Source organism: Acipenser ruthenus, chromosome 23 (assembly GCF_902713425.1).
Source record: "Acipenser ruthenus chromosome 23, fAciRut3.2 maternal haplotype, whole genome shotgun sequence".
Classification (NCBI taxonomy): Eukaryota; Metazoa; Chordata; class Actinopteri; order Acipenseriformes; family Acipenseridae; genus Acipenser; species Acipenser ruthenus.
In genome coordinates, this window is record NC_081211.1 from 173,362 (window position 1) to 188,408 (window position 15,047).

At 49.8% G+C, this 15,047-nt stretch overlaps 2 protein-coding genes across 4 annotated transcripts; both read left to right on the forward strand.

The window, feature by feature from the left end:
- Positions 1-8: 8 nt before the first annotated feature.
- Positions 9-6,312, forward strand: LOC117413892 (hydroxymethylglutaryl-CoA lyase, mitochondrial-like). 2 transcript variants are annotated; one of them, XM_034906146.2, is made up of 8 exons: positions 9-182; positions 2,122-2,208; positions 2,322-2,429; positions 2,931-3,175; positions 3,338-3,401; positions 3,685-3,873; positions 5,192-5,317; positions 5,681-6,312. In XM_034906146.2, exons 1-8 carry the CDS (start codon positions 162-164, stop codon positions 5,780-5,782), a joined length of 942 nt encoding a protein of 313 aa, XP_034762037.2. In that variant the 5' UTR covers positions 9-161; the 3' UTR covers positions 5,783-6,312. The 2 variants fall into 2 exon arrangements, with proteins under 2 accessions (XP_034762037.2, XP_034762036.2); XM_034906145.2 differs by lacking the exon at positions 9-182 and adding an exon at positions 878-1,080.
- Positions 6,313-7,251: 939 nt separating this feature from the next.
- LOC117413354 (UDP-glucose 4-epimerase-like) lies at positions 7,252-13,150 on the forward strand. Of its 2 annotated transcripts, none has more exons than XM_034022428.3 (11): positions 7,252-7,425; positions 8,579-8,705; positions 9,234-9,346; positions 9,562-9,675; positions 9,796-9,972; positions 10,914-11,027; positions 11,120-11,186; positions 11,327-11,412; positions 11,669-11,746; positions 12,215-12,329; positions 12,676-13,150. In XM_034022428.3, exons 2-11 carry the CDS (start codon positions 8,585-8,587, stop codon positions 12,738-12,740), a joined length of 1,050 nt encoding a protein of 349 aa, XP_033878319.1. In that variant the 5' UTR covers positions 7,252-7,425; positions 8,579-8,584; the 3' UTR covers positions 12,741-13,150. The 2 variants fall into 2 exon arrangements, with proteins under 2 accessions (XP_033878319.1, XP_033878318.1); XM_034022427.3 differs by having other exon boundaries at positions 7,253-7,425; positions 9,231-9,346.
- The last annotated feature ends 1,897 nt before the right edge of the window (positions 13,151-15,047 follow it).

The window sequence follows — 15,047 nt, forward strand, 5'->3', positions numbered from 1 at the left end:
TATCCTGGCCTCTCCTGTGTTCGGCTTCAAGACGCGTCTGTTCCATGGCAGAAAGTTGCATGTATTTATTTAAATAAACATTTCAATGTATATTTATATATACTTAATTTAACCGCGTAACTGTATGTCGACGACCGTTAGGACATAATGCGCTGTGGAAAATGGGAGCAGTTTGCACGCAGGTAAGTTGAAAGAGGTTTTATTTAATTGAGTCCAGTGTCGGTACTTTGTATACAGACAGTATAATTATAGTGTGTGAATACAGTGCTTTAATAATAATAATAATAATAATAATAATAATAATAATAATAATATGCAGTTATTATTTAAAAGGGTTGGCCGTAATAAAATAGGCACTCAGCATGAACTATAGCAGATTGGCTTTCCTAGTGTAGCTAATACAAGCATTGTTTCTTTGCGAGATGATGTTATTTTTTAAATAAATGGACATTATCTAGTGGTTGAGACGAGTGCTACATTCATTTACACGCAAAACCTCATATTTGTGTTGTTTTTTTAAATAAAATGCCAACGCCAAAACTCGCACTGTGAACTACAAACAGTACAGTTACTCCATAACGCGGAAACACTTCCATATATTAAAAAATAATAATAATAATAATAATAATTACACTCAAGCGATTACATTTATACATGTGTTTCAGCCGCTATGCTAAATTGAAACGGCTACGTGCATAACGTATTACCTGTTTTGGTGTGTTACTGTATTGTTATTATTATTATTTATTTATTTAATACTAGTCGTTTTATTGATCCAAAACTAATAAAAAAAAAACCCGTTTCTGTGCCTTTAAATAAAGCTTAAAGCCCCGTCCACATCCTCCTCCTGTCGGTGTTTGTTTGGCTGTTGGAGCTGGGTTCTGATTGGTCAGTCCGCTGCCAGTCAGACCGGCTCTCCAACAGGAGATGGGGGAGTTGCTCGATGACGTACTTGGAGGCGGGTCTGGTGGACTGACCCTGGTAAAGATGGCCACGGCGATGCGGGTTTGCAGAGCGGTGTATCCGTGTTGGGCGCTTCAAACCCGGGGACTGAGCGCCGCCGCGACCCCACCCGGAGCTGTAAGTCGCTCCGCTCGCCTGCGGATACACAGTATTGTAATCACCTGACATCAGAGGCCGTGTCGTGATTGCCGTGGACTATAATCGACTGTGGAAAGTGCCGTAGAGAAAGTTCACATATATACAGAAATAGTACATCCATTACTAAATACAATAGGAGGGGTTAGGATTGATAATCGATTGTGTGTATACAGTGCAGCAGTGTGGAGTAGCGGTTAGGGCTCTGGACTCTTGACCGGAGGGTCGTGGGTTCAATCCCCAGTGGGGGACACTGCTGAGCAAGGTACTTTACCAAGATTGCTCCAGTAAAAACCCAACTGTATAAATGGGGAATTGTATGTAAAAATAATGTGATATCTTGTAACAATTGTAAGTCGCCCTGGATAAGGGCGTCTGCTAAGAAATTAATAATATATATATATGCAAAAAACGTATTGATGTTACCTAGCGGGTGTACGTGTCTGATAAGCAACCAGGAAGAGAGATGGAAATCAATAAACCGCCTGTGTATTTATTTTTGCTTGTTTATTTTTGGTTTAGTTTTTTATTTCAATAGCCAGTGTGCTGCACAGCGCCCCCCTGCTATACATTTATAACATCGCAGGAATCCGCGAGTTTGTTTTTATCAGGGATCCCTTACCTGCAGACCGTTAGCACCACGGGTCACAAACACGAACCGCTGTTCTGACAAATACTGACCCTGCCAAAACAGAGTCTCCTGCAGGGTAGCGGTCGATTACTTATTTTCAATTCCAATTCCAATTCCTTAATACTGTCTCCAGCGCGACCGTGTCCCATTGCAAATTAAACTAAATACCAGTGTGCGATATATGGACTTGTGTTGCAGACAGCGCGGTACAGCAATCGCCGAGGCATTCGTTTTCAGTTCTGGTTCTTGTTGTCCTGTCTCTCCTTAATGAAGAAAATAAAAGCGAACAGTGAGTGCATCGGGGTGCGAGTTCTGCTCATTCTGTTGAGGGTAAGCAGGTTTTTGGTTGACAGAAACACTGATCTCCTGCTTCGTGTGTCTCTCCCGCACAGTCCGGCGTTTCAACCCCTTTGAAGCGGCTCCCGGCTCGGGTGAAGATTGTGGAAGTGGGGCCCCGCGATGGGCTGCAGAACGAGAAGGTACCGCAAGGGAGCGCTGTGTGTGTGTGTGTGTGTGTGAGAGAGAGAGAGAGACTGTGTGTGTGTGTGTATCTGTTTATGCCTCTCCCCTCCTCTCTGCTCTCCCCTCTCAGACTCTTGTCCCAGCTGAGGTGAAGATCCAGTTGATTGACATGCTGTCGGAGGCGGGTCTTCCTGTCATCGAAGCCACAAGCTTTGTGTCGCCCAAGTGGGTCCCTCAGGTATGCAGTGGGGTGCGGTGGGGGTTGGGGGTCCAATGAGAGAAACTCCCATTATAAAGGATGAAGCAGTGAGACAAAGTCCATTCTAAAAATGAAGCAATTTCAATGAGAATAAAAAGATTTTTTAGTTGAAAACAAGAAAATGCTTTGCACAGGTCGAGTCAGCTCCAAGGCCGCCTCGTTGCTTTATTGCAGAAACTGTTTGCAGTTGTGCTGCCTTCAGTGCTGCAGCACAGGGATGGGAATAAGACTGCATAGCAGTTTCACCCAGTCCAGGTTTTACTAGCAGCTTGATTAGCCTCAGTGTGTGCCGGTAACAAGCTCAGGTGAGTCTTATTAAACATAATAAAACCAGGACTGGAGTGAAAGTGCAAGGGGAGTCTCGCTGCCATCCCAGCTGCATGTCATATTCCATTCAGAGGACCGCAGGGAGCCCGATCCGATCCCAATGCAGCGTGCAGACAGTGCATTATTTCATTGCCTCTGTTCTGAGCCCCTCAGATGGCGGACCAGGTGGAGGTGATGCGTGGGATTCGGAGGCGCCCCGATGCCAGCTACCCCGTGCTGACCCCCAACCTGCAGGGGTTCCAGGCCGCGGTCCGGGCAGGGGCGCGGGAGGTGGCCATCTTCGGGGCGGTCTCGGAGCTCTTCAGCAAGAAGAACATCAACTGCAGCGTGGAGGAGAGCCTGCAGAGGTTTGAGGAGGTGACCCGGGCTGCCAAGGAGCAGAGCGTGCCAGTGAGGGGGTGAGAGCGGGGCGAGAGAGGGCTACAGGAGAGCGTGCACTGGTGGGGGTGCGGAGATGGTGGAAGGTGTGAGGGGGTGAGGGGGGGGGGGGCGTGGTTCGCTGTTAGGATGAATGTATTGTTTGCTCTCCAGACCGTTTAACTCTTCCTCTCTCCTCTCAGCTACGTGTCCTGTGTGCTCGGCTGCCCCTACGAGGGGAAGGTCTCTCCAGAGAAGGTCGCCCAGGTGAGTCGTGTTTTGTAACGATGTCCATGTAGGATAAAATAACAGAAGGAAAGCGAGACACAGGAGAAAACCAGAAAAACAAAACAAAACACCTAAAGGGTCTTAGTTGTACCTTGATTTATATAATGGTTGATTGATCCCTCTCCCTCTCTGGCCCCGCCCCTCCCCCTCTGTCTCCGCCCCTCCCCCTCTGTCTCCGCCCCTCCCTCTCTGTCTCCGCCCCTACCTCTCTGGCCCCGCCCCTCCCGCTCTGTCTCTGCCCCTCCCTCTCTGCTGCCCCCAGGTGGCGAAGCGGCTGTACTCCATGGGCTGCTACGAGATCTCGCTGGGTGATACGATTGGTGTGGGCACGCCGCGGGGCATGCAGGAGATGCTGACGGCCGTGAGCCGCGAGGTGCCGATCAGCGCCATCGCCGTGCACTGCCATGACACCTACGGGCAAGCGCTCGCCAACATCCTCGTAGCACTGCAGGTACACTGCCAGGGGGAGCGAGTGCGACAGAGTGTGTGTGTGTGTGTATCAGTGTGTGTGTGTGTGTGTGTGTGTGTGTGTATCACTGTGTCACTGTGTGTGTGTATCACTGTGTCTGTCTGTGCCAGTGTGTGTATCAGTGTGTCTGTGTGTGTGTATCACTGTGTCTGTCTGTGCCAGTGTGTGTATCAGTGTGTCTGTGTGTGTGTATCACTGTGTCTGTCTGTGCCAGTGTGTGTATCACTGTGTCACTGTGTGTGTGTATCACTGTGTCTGTCTGTGCCAGTGTGTGTATCAGTGTGTCTGTGTGTGTGTATCACTGTGTCTGTCTGTGCCAGTGTGTGTATCAGTGTGTCTGTGTGTGTGTATCACTGTGTCTGTCTGTGCCAGTGTGTGTATCAGTGTGTGTGTGTGTATCACTGTGTCTGTCTGTGCCAGTGTGTGTATCAGTGTGTGTGTGTGTGTGTGTGTGTGTGTGTATCACTGTGTCACTGTGTGTGTGTATCACTGTGTCTGTCTGTGCCAGTGTGTGTATCAGTGTGTCTGTGTGTGTGTATCACTGTGTCTGTCTGTGCCAGTGTGTGTATCAGTGTGTCTGTGTGTGTGTATCACTGTGTCTGTCTGTGCCAGTGTGTGTATCAGTGTGTGTGTGTGTATCACTGTGTCTGTCTGTGCCAGTGTGTGTATCAGTGTGTGTGTGTGTGTGTGTATCACTGTGTCTGTCTGTGCCAGTGTGTGTATCAGTGTGTGTGTGTGTGTGTGTGTATCACTGTGTCTGTCTGTGCCAGTGTGTGTGTGTATCAGTGTGTCTGTGTGTGTGTGTATCACTGTGTCTGTCTGTGCCAGTGTGTGTATCAGTGTGTCTGTGTGTGTCTGTGTGTGTGTGTATCACTGTGTCTGTCTGTGCCAGTGTGTGTATCAGTGTGTCTGTGTGTGTGTGTGTGTATCACTGTGTCTGTCTGTGCCAGTGTGTGTATCAGTGTGTCTGTGTGTGTGTGTGTGTATCACTGTGTCTGTCTGTGCCAGTGTGTGTATCAGTGAGTCTGTGTGTGTGTGTGTGTGTATCACTGTGTCTGTCTGTGCCAGTGTGTGTATCAGTGTGTCTGTGTGTGTGTGTGTGTATCACTGTGTCTGTCTGTGCCAGTGTGTGTATCAGTGTGTCTGTGTGTGTGTGTGTATCACTGTGTCTGTCTGTGCCAGTGTGTGTATCAGTGTGTCTGTGTGTGTGTGGTCTCTCCAAGTGGTCTCTCTTTTTTCAGACGTGTCTGAGTGTGTGTGTGCACTCTCTAACCCCCCCCTCTCTCCTGTCCCGCTCCAGATGGGTGTGAGTGTTGTGGACTCGTCCGTGGCTGGGCTGGGCGGCTGTCCCTATGCTCAGGGAGCCTCGGGGAACGTGGCCACAGAGGACGTGGTGTACATGCTGCACGGGCTGGGCATCCACACGGTGAGCCACGGGGCAGGGGGAGGGGGAGGCAGGGGGGCAAGCAAGCCACTACCAGTACTGGGCAAACAGCAGACACTGATCAGTGTTGGAAGTGAGACTCCTGTTGCACAGCAGTTTCATGCATTCATGGTGTTACTACGAGCTTGATTAGCCACAGTGTGTATAAGTAACAAACTCAAGTGTGTGTCTTATTAAACTTGTAGGAAAACCAGGAATGCATCAAACTGCTGTGCAATTGGAGTCTCGTTTCCATCCCTGCTGTTTCTCACCTGCCAGGCAGACCGATCACCACAGCAGACTGAATCATAATAATAATGATAGTGATGATAATAATGATTCACCCTCTCTCTCTGTCTCTCTCAGGGGGTGGACCTGCAGAAGCTGATGGATGCTGGAGTCTTTATCTGCCGCGCTCTCAACCGCAAAACCAGCTCCAAAGTGGCTCAGGCCTCCTGCAAGCTGTGAGGGAGTTCAGCATTGAGGCATATTAAAAGCAACTTCACTTCAGTGACAAACGGCTCCACTAGAAGCCTTTCTCAATGTCTTATACAAAAACAAGAGACGTGCAGGTAGTCTTTGACTAAAGACACTGAGAAAGACTTCTAGTGGAAACGTTAGTCATTGAATTTACACTGAAGACTCTGAGAAAGACTTCTAGTAGAAACGTTAGTCATTGAATTTACACTGAAGACGCTGAGAAAGACTTCTAGTGGAAACGTTTGTCGTTGAATTTATGAAGTTTCTTTTAGTGTTTCTGAATTCAGCTCTGTTGAGTGTTTTGATAGTTATGAATGGGAATAAAACACGTGAAGGAAATTCAGAGGCAGCAATGGTTTGAATTCTCAATCCCAAGTTAAATGTGCTTGTATTGAACTATTCAACCCTGTCTGCAGTGTGCTGTCCTCCTGTGTCCGAATACTCGCCTGGTTTGAGTTTGTATTTGTTAATTTGTATCTCTTAAATCCTAAATAAAATAATAATAATAATAATACAAATCTATCTATTTACTTTGATATGTGTTTAAGACTCTTGAATTGTAAAACCATATTTCCAGCTGTACTGTGAAAGCCAGTCTGTGAAATTCAATCTCATCTCGTTCCCAGTATCAAACTGGGGCTGCAGCCGGTCCCACCTGGAATCTGCAGTGTGCAATCCATACAGCCTGCCTGCATGCATCACCGTCTTGTGTAGTTGCTCTTTCTAAAATGAATTCACCAACCAAACCTCCAGTATTTCACTGACAGTAAAATATATGCAAACTAACTATACCCTAAAGTGATTGTTGGTTTTTTTTAAAATGTTTTGGTGGATTCATAAAGGTTTATATTCGTGAAACGTGTTTCTTTAACGTGGGTCAGCTGTGCATGTTTCACTTCAAAACGTTATGTCACGGTTCAAAACCGACGCTTTAGTTTAATTACAGTTGTAGAAATTGTGTATCTGTTTTAGAGAGAATTCCATAATCATCAGCTCTCTCTGTGCGAGGAGAATCGGGATGAAACAGGATACTCAGCAATCACGAGAAACACTCCATGGAGAAGGGGCGCCATTGAGAAACGGCGTGGCTTTCAGTTCATCGATTACTCTTCCTTATTAATTGCTTGATGTTTTCACGCCATGTCTTGCAGCCTGTTACATTTACACCGTTGTTAAAAGCGTTTTACATATGCAATAACAGGATGTGTTGATGTTTTGGCACGGTACAGGAACGCATTGTAATCGTATATAAACACAGCAGCATTTCCCTGTATAAAAACACTCGCGAATTACAGGTTTAAAAAACTTGCGATCACAAGACCTGCGCTGAACCCGACGGGCCGACGCGTCGCCATGGGCGCAGTTGCTATGGAAATAACAGCAAGAGCAACGTCACAGGGAGCTGGAGCCAGCGATCACGTCACCAGAGCCGGGATTCCACTCCCCTTCCACGTGTCCACGGAACAGGAAAGCCGAGTTTCTTAAAGGCGCAGGGGCACCCCTACCCGTCCACGTACTGGAATAATAACTGCGAGTCCATCCGAAGCGCCGGCTCCACACGAACTGACACGAAGGCAGAGAGAGGCAGCTGCACGGGAGCGAGCACAGCACAGCAAGGGCTAACTAAACAGGTACGTTTAGAGGCAGTTTAAAAGCAGGAGGAGGTGTATTTGTAAGAGCACTAAAGCGGTGTTGCAGACAATAATTTAATATAAACGAAGATCACTTCAGTGGGGTCTGCAGAACAGTGCAGTGTCAGCCGATCAGCCCTGATTTAGATTCGTACCCGGAACTGCATTCATGCATTAGACCTAAATACATCACGGTGCTGCTCATGTTATACAGCGTGCGGCAGGGAAGGGTTTCACCAAAGTAAAGACACTGTTCCCCAAAGGCTGTCTGCTTAAGGGTTACGTACTGTGTGTTTTTTTGTTCAGATTTCAAGCTAAGCACTTGGTAGTGATTGTGACGTGCTGGTTACGTATCCGATCATTCCGGTTTGAATGTATTGTTCACCGTCCGGATAGTAAGAGCACGGTAGATACTGTACGCGTGTACCTCTAGTGTCACTAGCGTCGGATCATATCGAGCTGTACCCCCTGCCTTTAGGACAGTTAGGACCCCAACAAATTAATACAAAGATAAACACAATCATTAAAGTTTAAGTAAAGACAACGTTAGCCTTCTCGTGCCCTGCAGTGGTGTATATAAACCAGCCACGCTGTATATATTGTGTGTGTGTGTGTGTGTGTGTGTGTGTGCTGCTAGTTTAGTATAAGGCAGTCATTGTATGGACTGTTTGAATGGCGCTGTGTTCTGTCTGTGCAACGCGACATAGGAGCTGCAGACGATTTCCTGTTTGTAGAATATCCTCAAGCCAAGGGGAGTGTGCGTGCGTGCCTGCCTGCGTGCGTGCGTGCGTGCGTGTGGCAGTGCCCTGCTGCTGTGATCACACACTGCACAGAGCTGCCATCGCTTCCAAACCAGTGCAGACAGGGTCCGTTTCAGCGCTCTGAATCCCACAGCGAGAAGGCATGCCAGTCACGTTAATATGATCCTGCGCACAGATCTGTCCCCCCCCTGCACAGGACACAGGACACAGGGCGTAGGTCTGCAATGTCTTAGCAACATGCGTATGGAGTCAGTGTGAGCAGCTCAGCTTTGCTGTCAGGTCCCTGTCGCCTCCAGACTGCCTCGGATGACGTGTGTGTGTGTGTATGGAAGCTGTGTGGAGCTGATAGAAGCACGCTGTGTTAATGAATGCCTCCCCGCGTGCTCCCCCAGGGCAGCATGGCGCAGAAGGTTCTGGTGACAGGGGGAGGGGGTTACATCGGCAGCCACTGTGTGGTGGAGCTGATCCAGGCTGGATACACGCCCGTGGTGATCGATAACTTCAGCAACGCCATCCGAGGTGAGAGCGGCACACCCTGCACCCCTAAACTCTGCACCCCTATACTCTGCACCATACACCCTACACCCCTACACCCTACACCCCTAAACACTGCACCCCTAAACTCTGCACCCTACACCCTGCACCCTATACCCTGCACCCTACACCCTACACCCTGCAACCCTGCACCTGCACCCCTATACTCTGCACCATACACCCTACACCCCTAAACACTGCACCCCTAAACTCTGCACCCTACACCCTGCACCCCTAAACTCTGCACCCCTAAACTCTGCACCCCTAAACTCTGCACCCCTACACTGCACCCCTACACCCTGCACCCCTGTGGCCAAAAGTTTTGCATCACCAAGAATTTTCGGATTGAGACACAATTAAAAAACAAACCAAAAAAACAACCCAACAATTTTGATATTTTATTTAACCCTCATGCAATCAAAGAAGTTATAAAATGACGCCTCTCTGTCTCTCGGAGAGGGGGGCGAGTGATGGATGATTAGGGTGCTGACTCTCTCTGTCTCTCTCGAGGAGAGGGTGGTTCCCCGGAGAGCCTGTGTCGGATAGAGCGGATCCTTCACACCCGGATCGAGTTCAGGGAGCTGGACCTGCTGGACCGGGCCGGGCTCGACGCCATCTTCAAGGAGGTGAGAGAGAGAGAGAGGGAGCTCTGTGTGTCTGCCTGTCTGTCTGTCTGTCTGTCCGTCTGTCCGTCTGTCAGCTTCTCTGCCCGTCTGCCTGCCAGTCTTTGTCTGTCTGAAGTCCATGTCAGTGTGTCTTGATGGCCTTAGCATTTCTGTACCTGGCTGTGTCTGTCTCTCCCCTCTCTCACTCTCCCTCTCTCTCCCCCTCTCTCTCTCAGCACCAGTTCTCAGCAGTCATGCACTTTGCTGGTTTGAAGGCTGTGGGAGAGTCAGTCCAGAAGCCTCTGAAATACTACCGGGTCAACCTGACTGGAACCATCAACCTGCTGGAGGTCAGTCTGGGGTTCCCCGGGTTATCTAAGGGTTATCTAGCTCTGCATTACATACACTTGCATTGCTCCTGCGTACTGTGCTCGCTGCGTGTTGACTGCGTGTCGTCCCGTGTCCCGCAGGCCATGCATGCTCACGGCGTGCTCAACATCGTGTTCAGCAGCTCCGCCACGGTGTACGGAGACCCCCAGCGCCTGCCCATCGACGAAGACCACCCTGCGGGGGGCTGCACCAACCCCTACGGGAAAACCAAGTACTTCATCGAGGAGATGATACAGGACCAGTGCAGGGCAGAGAAGGTGACGAGAGAGAGGGGGGGGACAGTGGAGAGAGACGGGGGAGTGGAGTCTGGAGAAAGGGGAGAGTGGAGATGGGGGAGTGGAGTCTGGAGAGAGGGGAGAGGGGAGAGGGGAGTCTGTAGAGAGGAGAGAGGAGAGGGGAGATGGGAGAGGGGAGATGGGGGATGGGGGATGGGGGAGTGGAGTCTGGAGAGAGGAGATGGGGAGAGTGGAGTCTGGAGAGGGGAGAGGGGAGATGGGATATGGGGGATGGGGGAGTGGAGTCTGGAGAGAGGAGATGGGGGAGTGGAGTCTGGAGAGAGGAGATGGGGAGAGTGGAGTCTGGAGAGGGGATGGGGAGAGTGGAGTCTGGAGAGAGGGGAGATGGTAGAGTGGAGAGATGGCGGAGTGGAGTGTGGAGAGATGGGAGATGGTAGAGTGGAGAGAGGGGAGATGGGAGAGTGGAGTCTGGAGAGAGGGGAGATGGAGGAGTGGAGAGAGGGGAGATGGTGGAGTGGAGAGATGGGAGATGGTGGAGTGGAGAGATGGGGGAGTGGAGTGTGGAGAGATGGGAGATGGTGGAGTGGAGAGATGGGAGATGGGGGAGTGGAGAGATGGGGGAGTGGAGTGTGGAGAGAGGGGAGATGGGGGAGTGGAGAGAGGGGAGATGGGAGAGTGGAGTCTGGAGAGAGGGGAGATGGGAGAGTGGAGTTTGGAGAGATGGGAGATGGTGGAGTGGAGTGTGGAGAGATGGGAGATGGGGGAGTGGAGTGTGGAGAGAGGGGAGATGGGGGAGTGGAGAGAGGGGAGATGGGAGAGTGGAGTCTGGAGAGAGGGGAGATGGGAGAGTGGAGTCTGGAGAGATGGGAGATGGTGGAGTGGAGAGATGGGAGATGGGGGAGTGGAGAGAGGGGAGATGGGAGAGTCTGTCGTGTTTGCTCAGTGCTGTGTTTCTCCTCCAGGGCTGGAACGCGGTCCTCCTGCGCTATTTCAACCCGATCGGAGCACACCAGTCCGGGCAGATCGGAGAGGACCCCCAGGGCATTCCCAACAACCTGCTGCCCTTCGTAGCACAGGTACCCAGCCAGGGAGAGGGGAGGGGGGCAACTCATAAGAGGAACAGCAAGAGTGATGAAGTAACCTCTTCCCTTTCCTCTCTCTCCCGCAGGTGGCTATCGGACGCAGGAAGCACCTCAGTGTGTTTGGGAAGGACTACGGCACCCCCGATGGGACAGGTAGGGTTCTGCTAACCCTGCTAACGGCACAAGCCAACTCGTTTGTTCTGCGATGCATCTGACAGATCTTTACATTGTGTGTTTTGTTAAGGAACGAGATTGATGACATACGTCTCTCCCCTCTCTCTCTCTCTCTGCAGGAGTGAGGGATTATATCCATGTGGTCGACTTGGCGAAGGGCCACATCGCTGCTGTGAAGAAGCTGGAAGAAAAGTGTGGCTGCAAGGTAGTGGATGGACCAGACCAGAACGAGCACGCTTCTGTCTGCATTTGAAATGTTCTCAAATGCTATGTTACAAAAAAAATCTAATACTGTAGGATGCTTTGTGCAAGCTGCTCTTACACCCTCTCAAGGTCGGAGTGGCCAGTAAGCCCACTGGTGGCAAAACCACTCTGACCTCTCGGGAGGTGGGGTGGGTAGTGGCTGGTATGGCACAGCACCCTTGACGATGCTCTGTCCTCTCCCCTCTCCCTCGCTGCAGGTGTATAACCTGGGCACAGGCACTGGCTACTCGGTGCTGGAGATGGTGAAGGCCATGGAGAAGGCTTCAGGGAAGGAGGTGAGTCTGTGTGTCTCCCTGTGTGTGCCTTGCTCGGCCGTGCTCTCCGCCTCTCTGTGTTTCTGTGTGTCTCCCTGTGTGTGCCTTGCTCGGCCGTGCTCTCCATCTCTCTGTGTTTCTGTGTGTCTCCCTGTGTGTGCCTTGCTCGGCCGTGCTCTCCATCTCTCTGTGTTTCTTTGTGTCTCCCTGTGTGTGCCTTGCTCGGCCGTGCTCTCCATCTCTCTGTGTTTCTTTGTGTCTCCCTGTGTGTGCCTTGCTCGGCCGTGCTCTCCATCTCTCTGTGTTTCTGTGTGTCTCCCTGTGTGTGCCTTGCTCGGCCGTGCTCTCCATCTCTCTGTGTTTCTGTGTGTCTCCCTGTGTGTGCCTTGCTCAGCCGTGCTCTCCATCTCTCTGTGTTTCTGTGTTTCTGTGTGTGTGTCTCTGTGTCTGCTCTGTGCCCTGCTAACCCCTGTCCTCTCTCCCCTGCAGATCCCGTACCAGATCGCTCCCCGCAGGGAGGGGGATATCGCCTCCTGCTACGCGGACCCCAGCCTAGCTGAGAAGGAGCTGGGCTGGAGAGCCAGCTTCGGACTCGACAAGATGTGTGAGTGCCGGGGCTGATACTGAGAACACCTGACATTACAAACCTTACTCTATACCTGACCTCACCTGCACATACCTGTATCAGTACCTGACCTCACCTGCATAGCACACACCTTTATCAATACCTGACCTCACCTGCATAGCACACACCTGTATCAGTACCTGACCTCACCTGCATAGCACACACCTGTATCAGTACCTGACCTCACCTGCATAGCACACACCTGTATCAGTACCTGAGTTCACACACAGCAGGTGAGGAGCTGGATTAACACATGTTGCGTATTTTATAATCTTGGTTTGTTTGTTTTGTTTGTTTGTTTCTGAACTCTCTGTCCTGTTCCCAGGTGAGGACCTGTGGCGCTGGCAATCCCAGAATCCAACTGGCTTCAGCAAAGGGGCGGAGTCATAACACAGGCCCCTCCCACCCTCCTCGCAGCCAATCAGAATGTAGGGAGGCAGCCTCCACAAAATCATGGCTTTGATGACCGATTGTCGAAACTTGAAGGAAGAAACTGGAATAATAAGAAAATAATTTAATACGATTTGTATCACTTTGATTAATTATTATTAATTGTTATTAATATAATACATTTTTAAACAGTGCCATTGTTATACTGTACTGCTGAAGCAAGAATATAGAAGGAGAATTTAGCAAGGGACCTAAAAGGACTTTCTGTCTGTCCGTCTCTCCGTCTCTGCTTGGGTGTGGGGGATGAGAATAGGGACTCCTAATGGGCAGACTCTGTACGTGTCTGTGTATCACTACAAATGATTGTGAGCTTGTCTACTTCTTTCTAATTAAACACTGTGTTGACAGTATGACTTGTGCACCGTGGGTATTTCTACAGACTCCTCTTCCAATGTACTGTAGGCTGAATCTGTTTCTGTTTTAGACCGATGCAGCTCCGTTCACACACTAAACAATGCTTGATATATTTTATGAGGATCAGACAGGACCGTCACTCGCAGTTACAGCAAAAGGCCGTTAGGTGGCAGCATTAGAATCTTAAAAGAAGGTCTTCTTCAAAGCAGAGTGGGTTTGTGTTTGGTAAAGCAGAGTGGGTTTGTGTTTGGTAAAGCAGAGTGGGTTTGTGTTTCATAATCCCTCCTCTCTTCAGTGGCATGAAACTCTGCAGTAAGATCCTGGATTCTGAACTCCAGCAATGTGAGCTCTGAAAAGGGAAGCTCATCTCTTATACAAGGTTAGACTGCTAGGCTGTCGCAAAAAGAGAGGTGGTGCAGTGGGCTAGTTCACGAGCATGCTGTGCTGCTCCTCCCCGGAGTACCGGGTTCGAATCCAGGTGAGTTCTTTGTTTTCAAATACTTTGTTAATTTCTCATATAGACAATGAATTGTATACTTTCCTATATAGAGCATGATAAAGCAAGCGGTGAGGTGGCACAGGGGGCTGATTCACTCGCATGCTGTGCTCCTTGGAGTACCGAGTTCAAATCCTGCAAATTTCTTGCTTTATTTTCAAAAAACGGGTTCATTGACCTCATAGCCAGCGTGCAGCAGAGCTTTCCTGTGGGAGCTTGTGGCGCAGTGGGTTACACCCACGGCCTCCTCTCCCTGAAGACGACGGTTCAAATCCTGGTCCCGGAGGTGAGTTCCTGAAGGTAAGTAATGATGTTGGTTGTGTTTCCACAGGAGGAGGAGAAGAAGAAGACCTGCCCTGTGGAGGGAGGAGGAGAAGAAGATGGAGAGAAGGTAGGAGAGGATCGAATGGGGGGGGTCTGGCCCCCCCCGCCTGGGAGGAGAATGTCAGGTGGCAGTGTTGCTGCCTGCGACAAGTGGAACTTTTGCTCTGAAAGTCTTTTTGTAAAAGTTACTTACTTACTTACTTACTAAATAGCTTTAAAAAAAACTTACATTATATCAGTGACTTGATAGTAAGTTATTTAAGGTCACTGATACAATGTTATTAGTTTTTTTAAGTAAGTGACTTTTACAAAAAGACTTTCAGAGCAAAAGTTCCACTTGTCGCAGGCAGCAACACTGCCACCTGACATTCTCCTCCCAGGCGGGGGGGGCCAGACCCCCCCCATTCGATCCTCTCCTACCTTCTCTCCATCTTCTTCTCCTCCTCCCTCCACAGGGCAGGTCTTCTTCTTCTCCTCCTCCTCCTGTGGAAACACAACCAACATCATTACTTACCTTCAGGAACTCACCTCCGGGACCAGGATTTGAACCGTCGTCTTCAGGGAGAGGAGGCCGTGGGTGTAACCCACTGCGCCACAAGCTCCCACAGGAAAGCTCTGCTGCACGCTGGCTATGAGGTCAATGAACCCGTTTTTTGAAAATAAAGCAAGAAATTTGCAGGATTTGAACCCGGTACTCCAAGGAGCACAGCACAGCATGCGAGTGAATCAGCCTCCTGTGCCACCTCACCGCTTGCTTTATCATGCTCTATATAGGAAAGTATACAATTCATTGTCTATATGAGAAATTAACAAAGTATTTGAAAACAAAGAACTCACCTGGATTCGAACCCGGTACTCCGAGGAGGAGCAGCACAGCATGCTAGTGAACTAGCCCACTGCACCACCTGTCTTCTTGTGTGAGGTTAGCATTGCAGAGAAGATCTTATATCAGCCTCTTCATATTATTTTTAAGCTTAAGACCACCAACCCCTTAGACTTGATTTTACAAAAAGGCCAAGTCTTTGAAAATGAATTGAAAGCACAGGCTCCTAACATGGGGTTTGAAGCCACTA

Coding starts and splice junctions, on each gene's coding strand:
- LOC117413892 (XM_034906145.2), top strand. CDS start 928: ATGGGGGAGTTGCTCGATGACGTACTTGGAGGCGGGTCTGGTGGACTG. Junction 2,209..2,321: donor ATGGGCTGCAGAACGAGAAG/GTACCGCAAGGG, acceptor CTCCCCTCTCAG/ACTCTTGTCCCAGCTGAGGT. Junction 5,318..5,680: donor ACGGGCTGGGCATCCACACG/GTGAGCCACGGG, acceptor TGTCTCTCTCAG/GGGGTGGACCTGCAGAAGCT.
- LOC117413354 (XM_034022427.3), top strand. CDS start 8,585: ATGGCGCAGAAGGTTCTGGTGACAGGGGGAGGGGGTTACATCGGCAGC. Junction 11,187..11,326: donor CGGCACCCCCGATGGGACAG/GTAGGGTTCTGC, acceptor CTCTCTCTGCAG/GAGTGAGGGATTATATCCAT. Junction 11,747..12,214: donor AGAAGGCTTCAGGGAAGGAG/GTGAGTCTGTGT, acceptor TCTCCCCTGCAG/ATCCCGTACCAGATCGCTCC.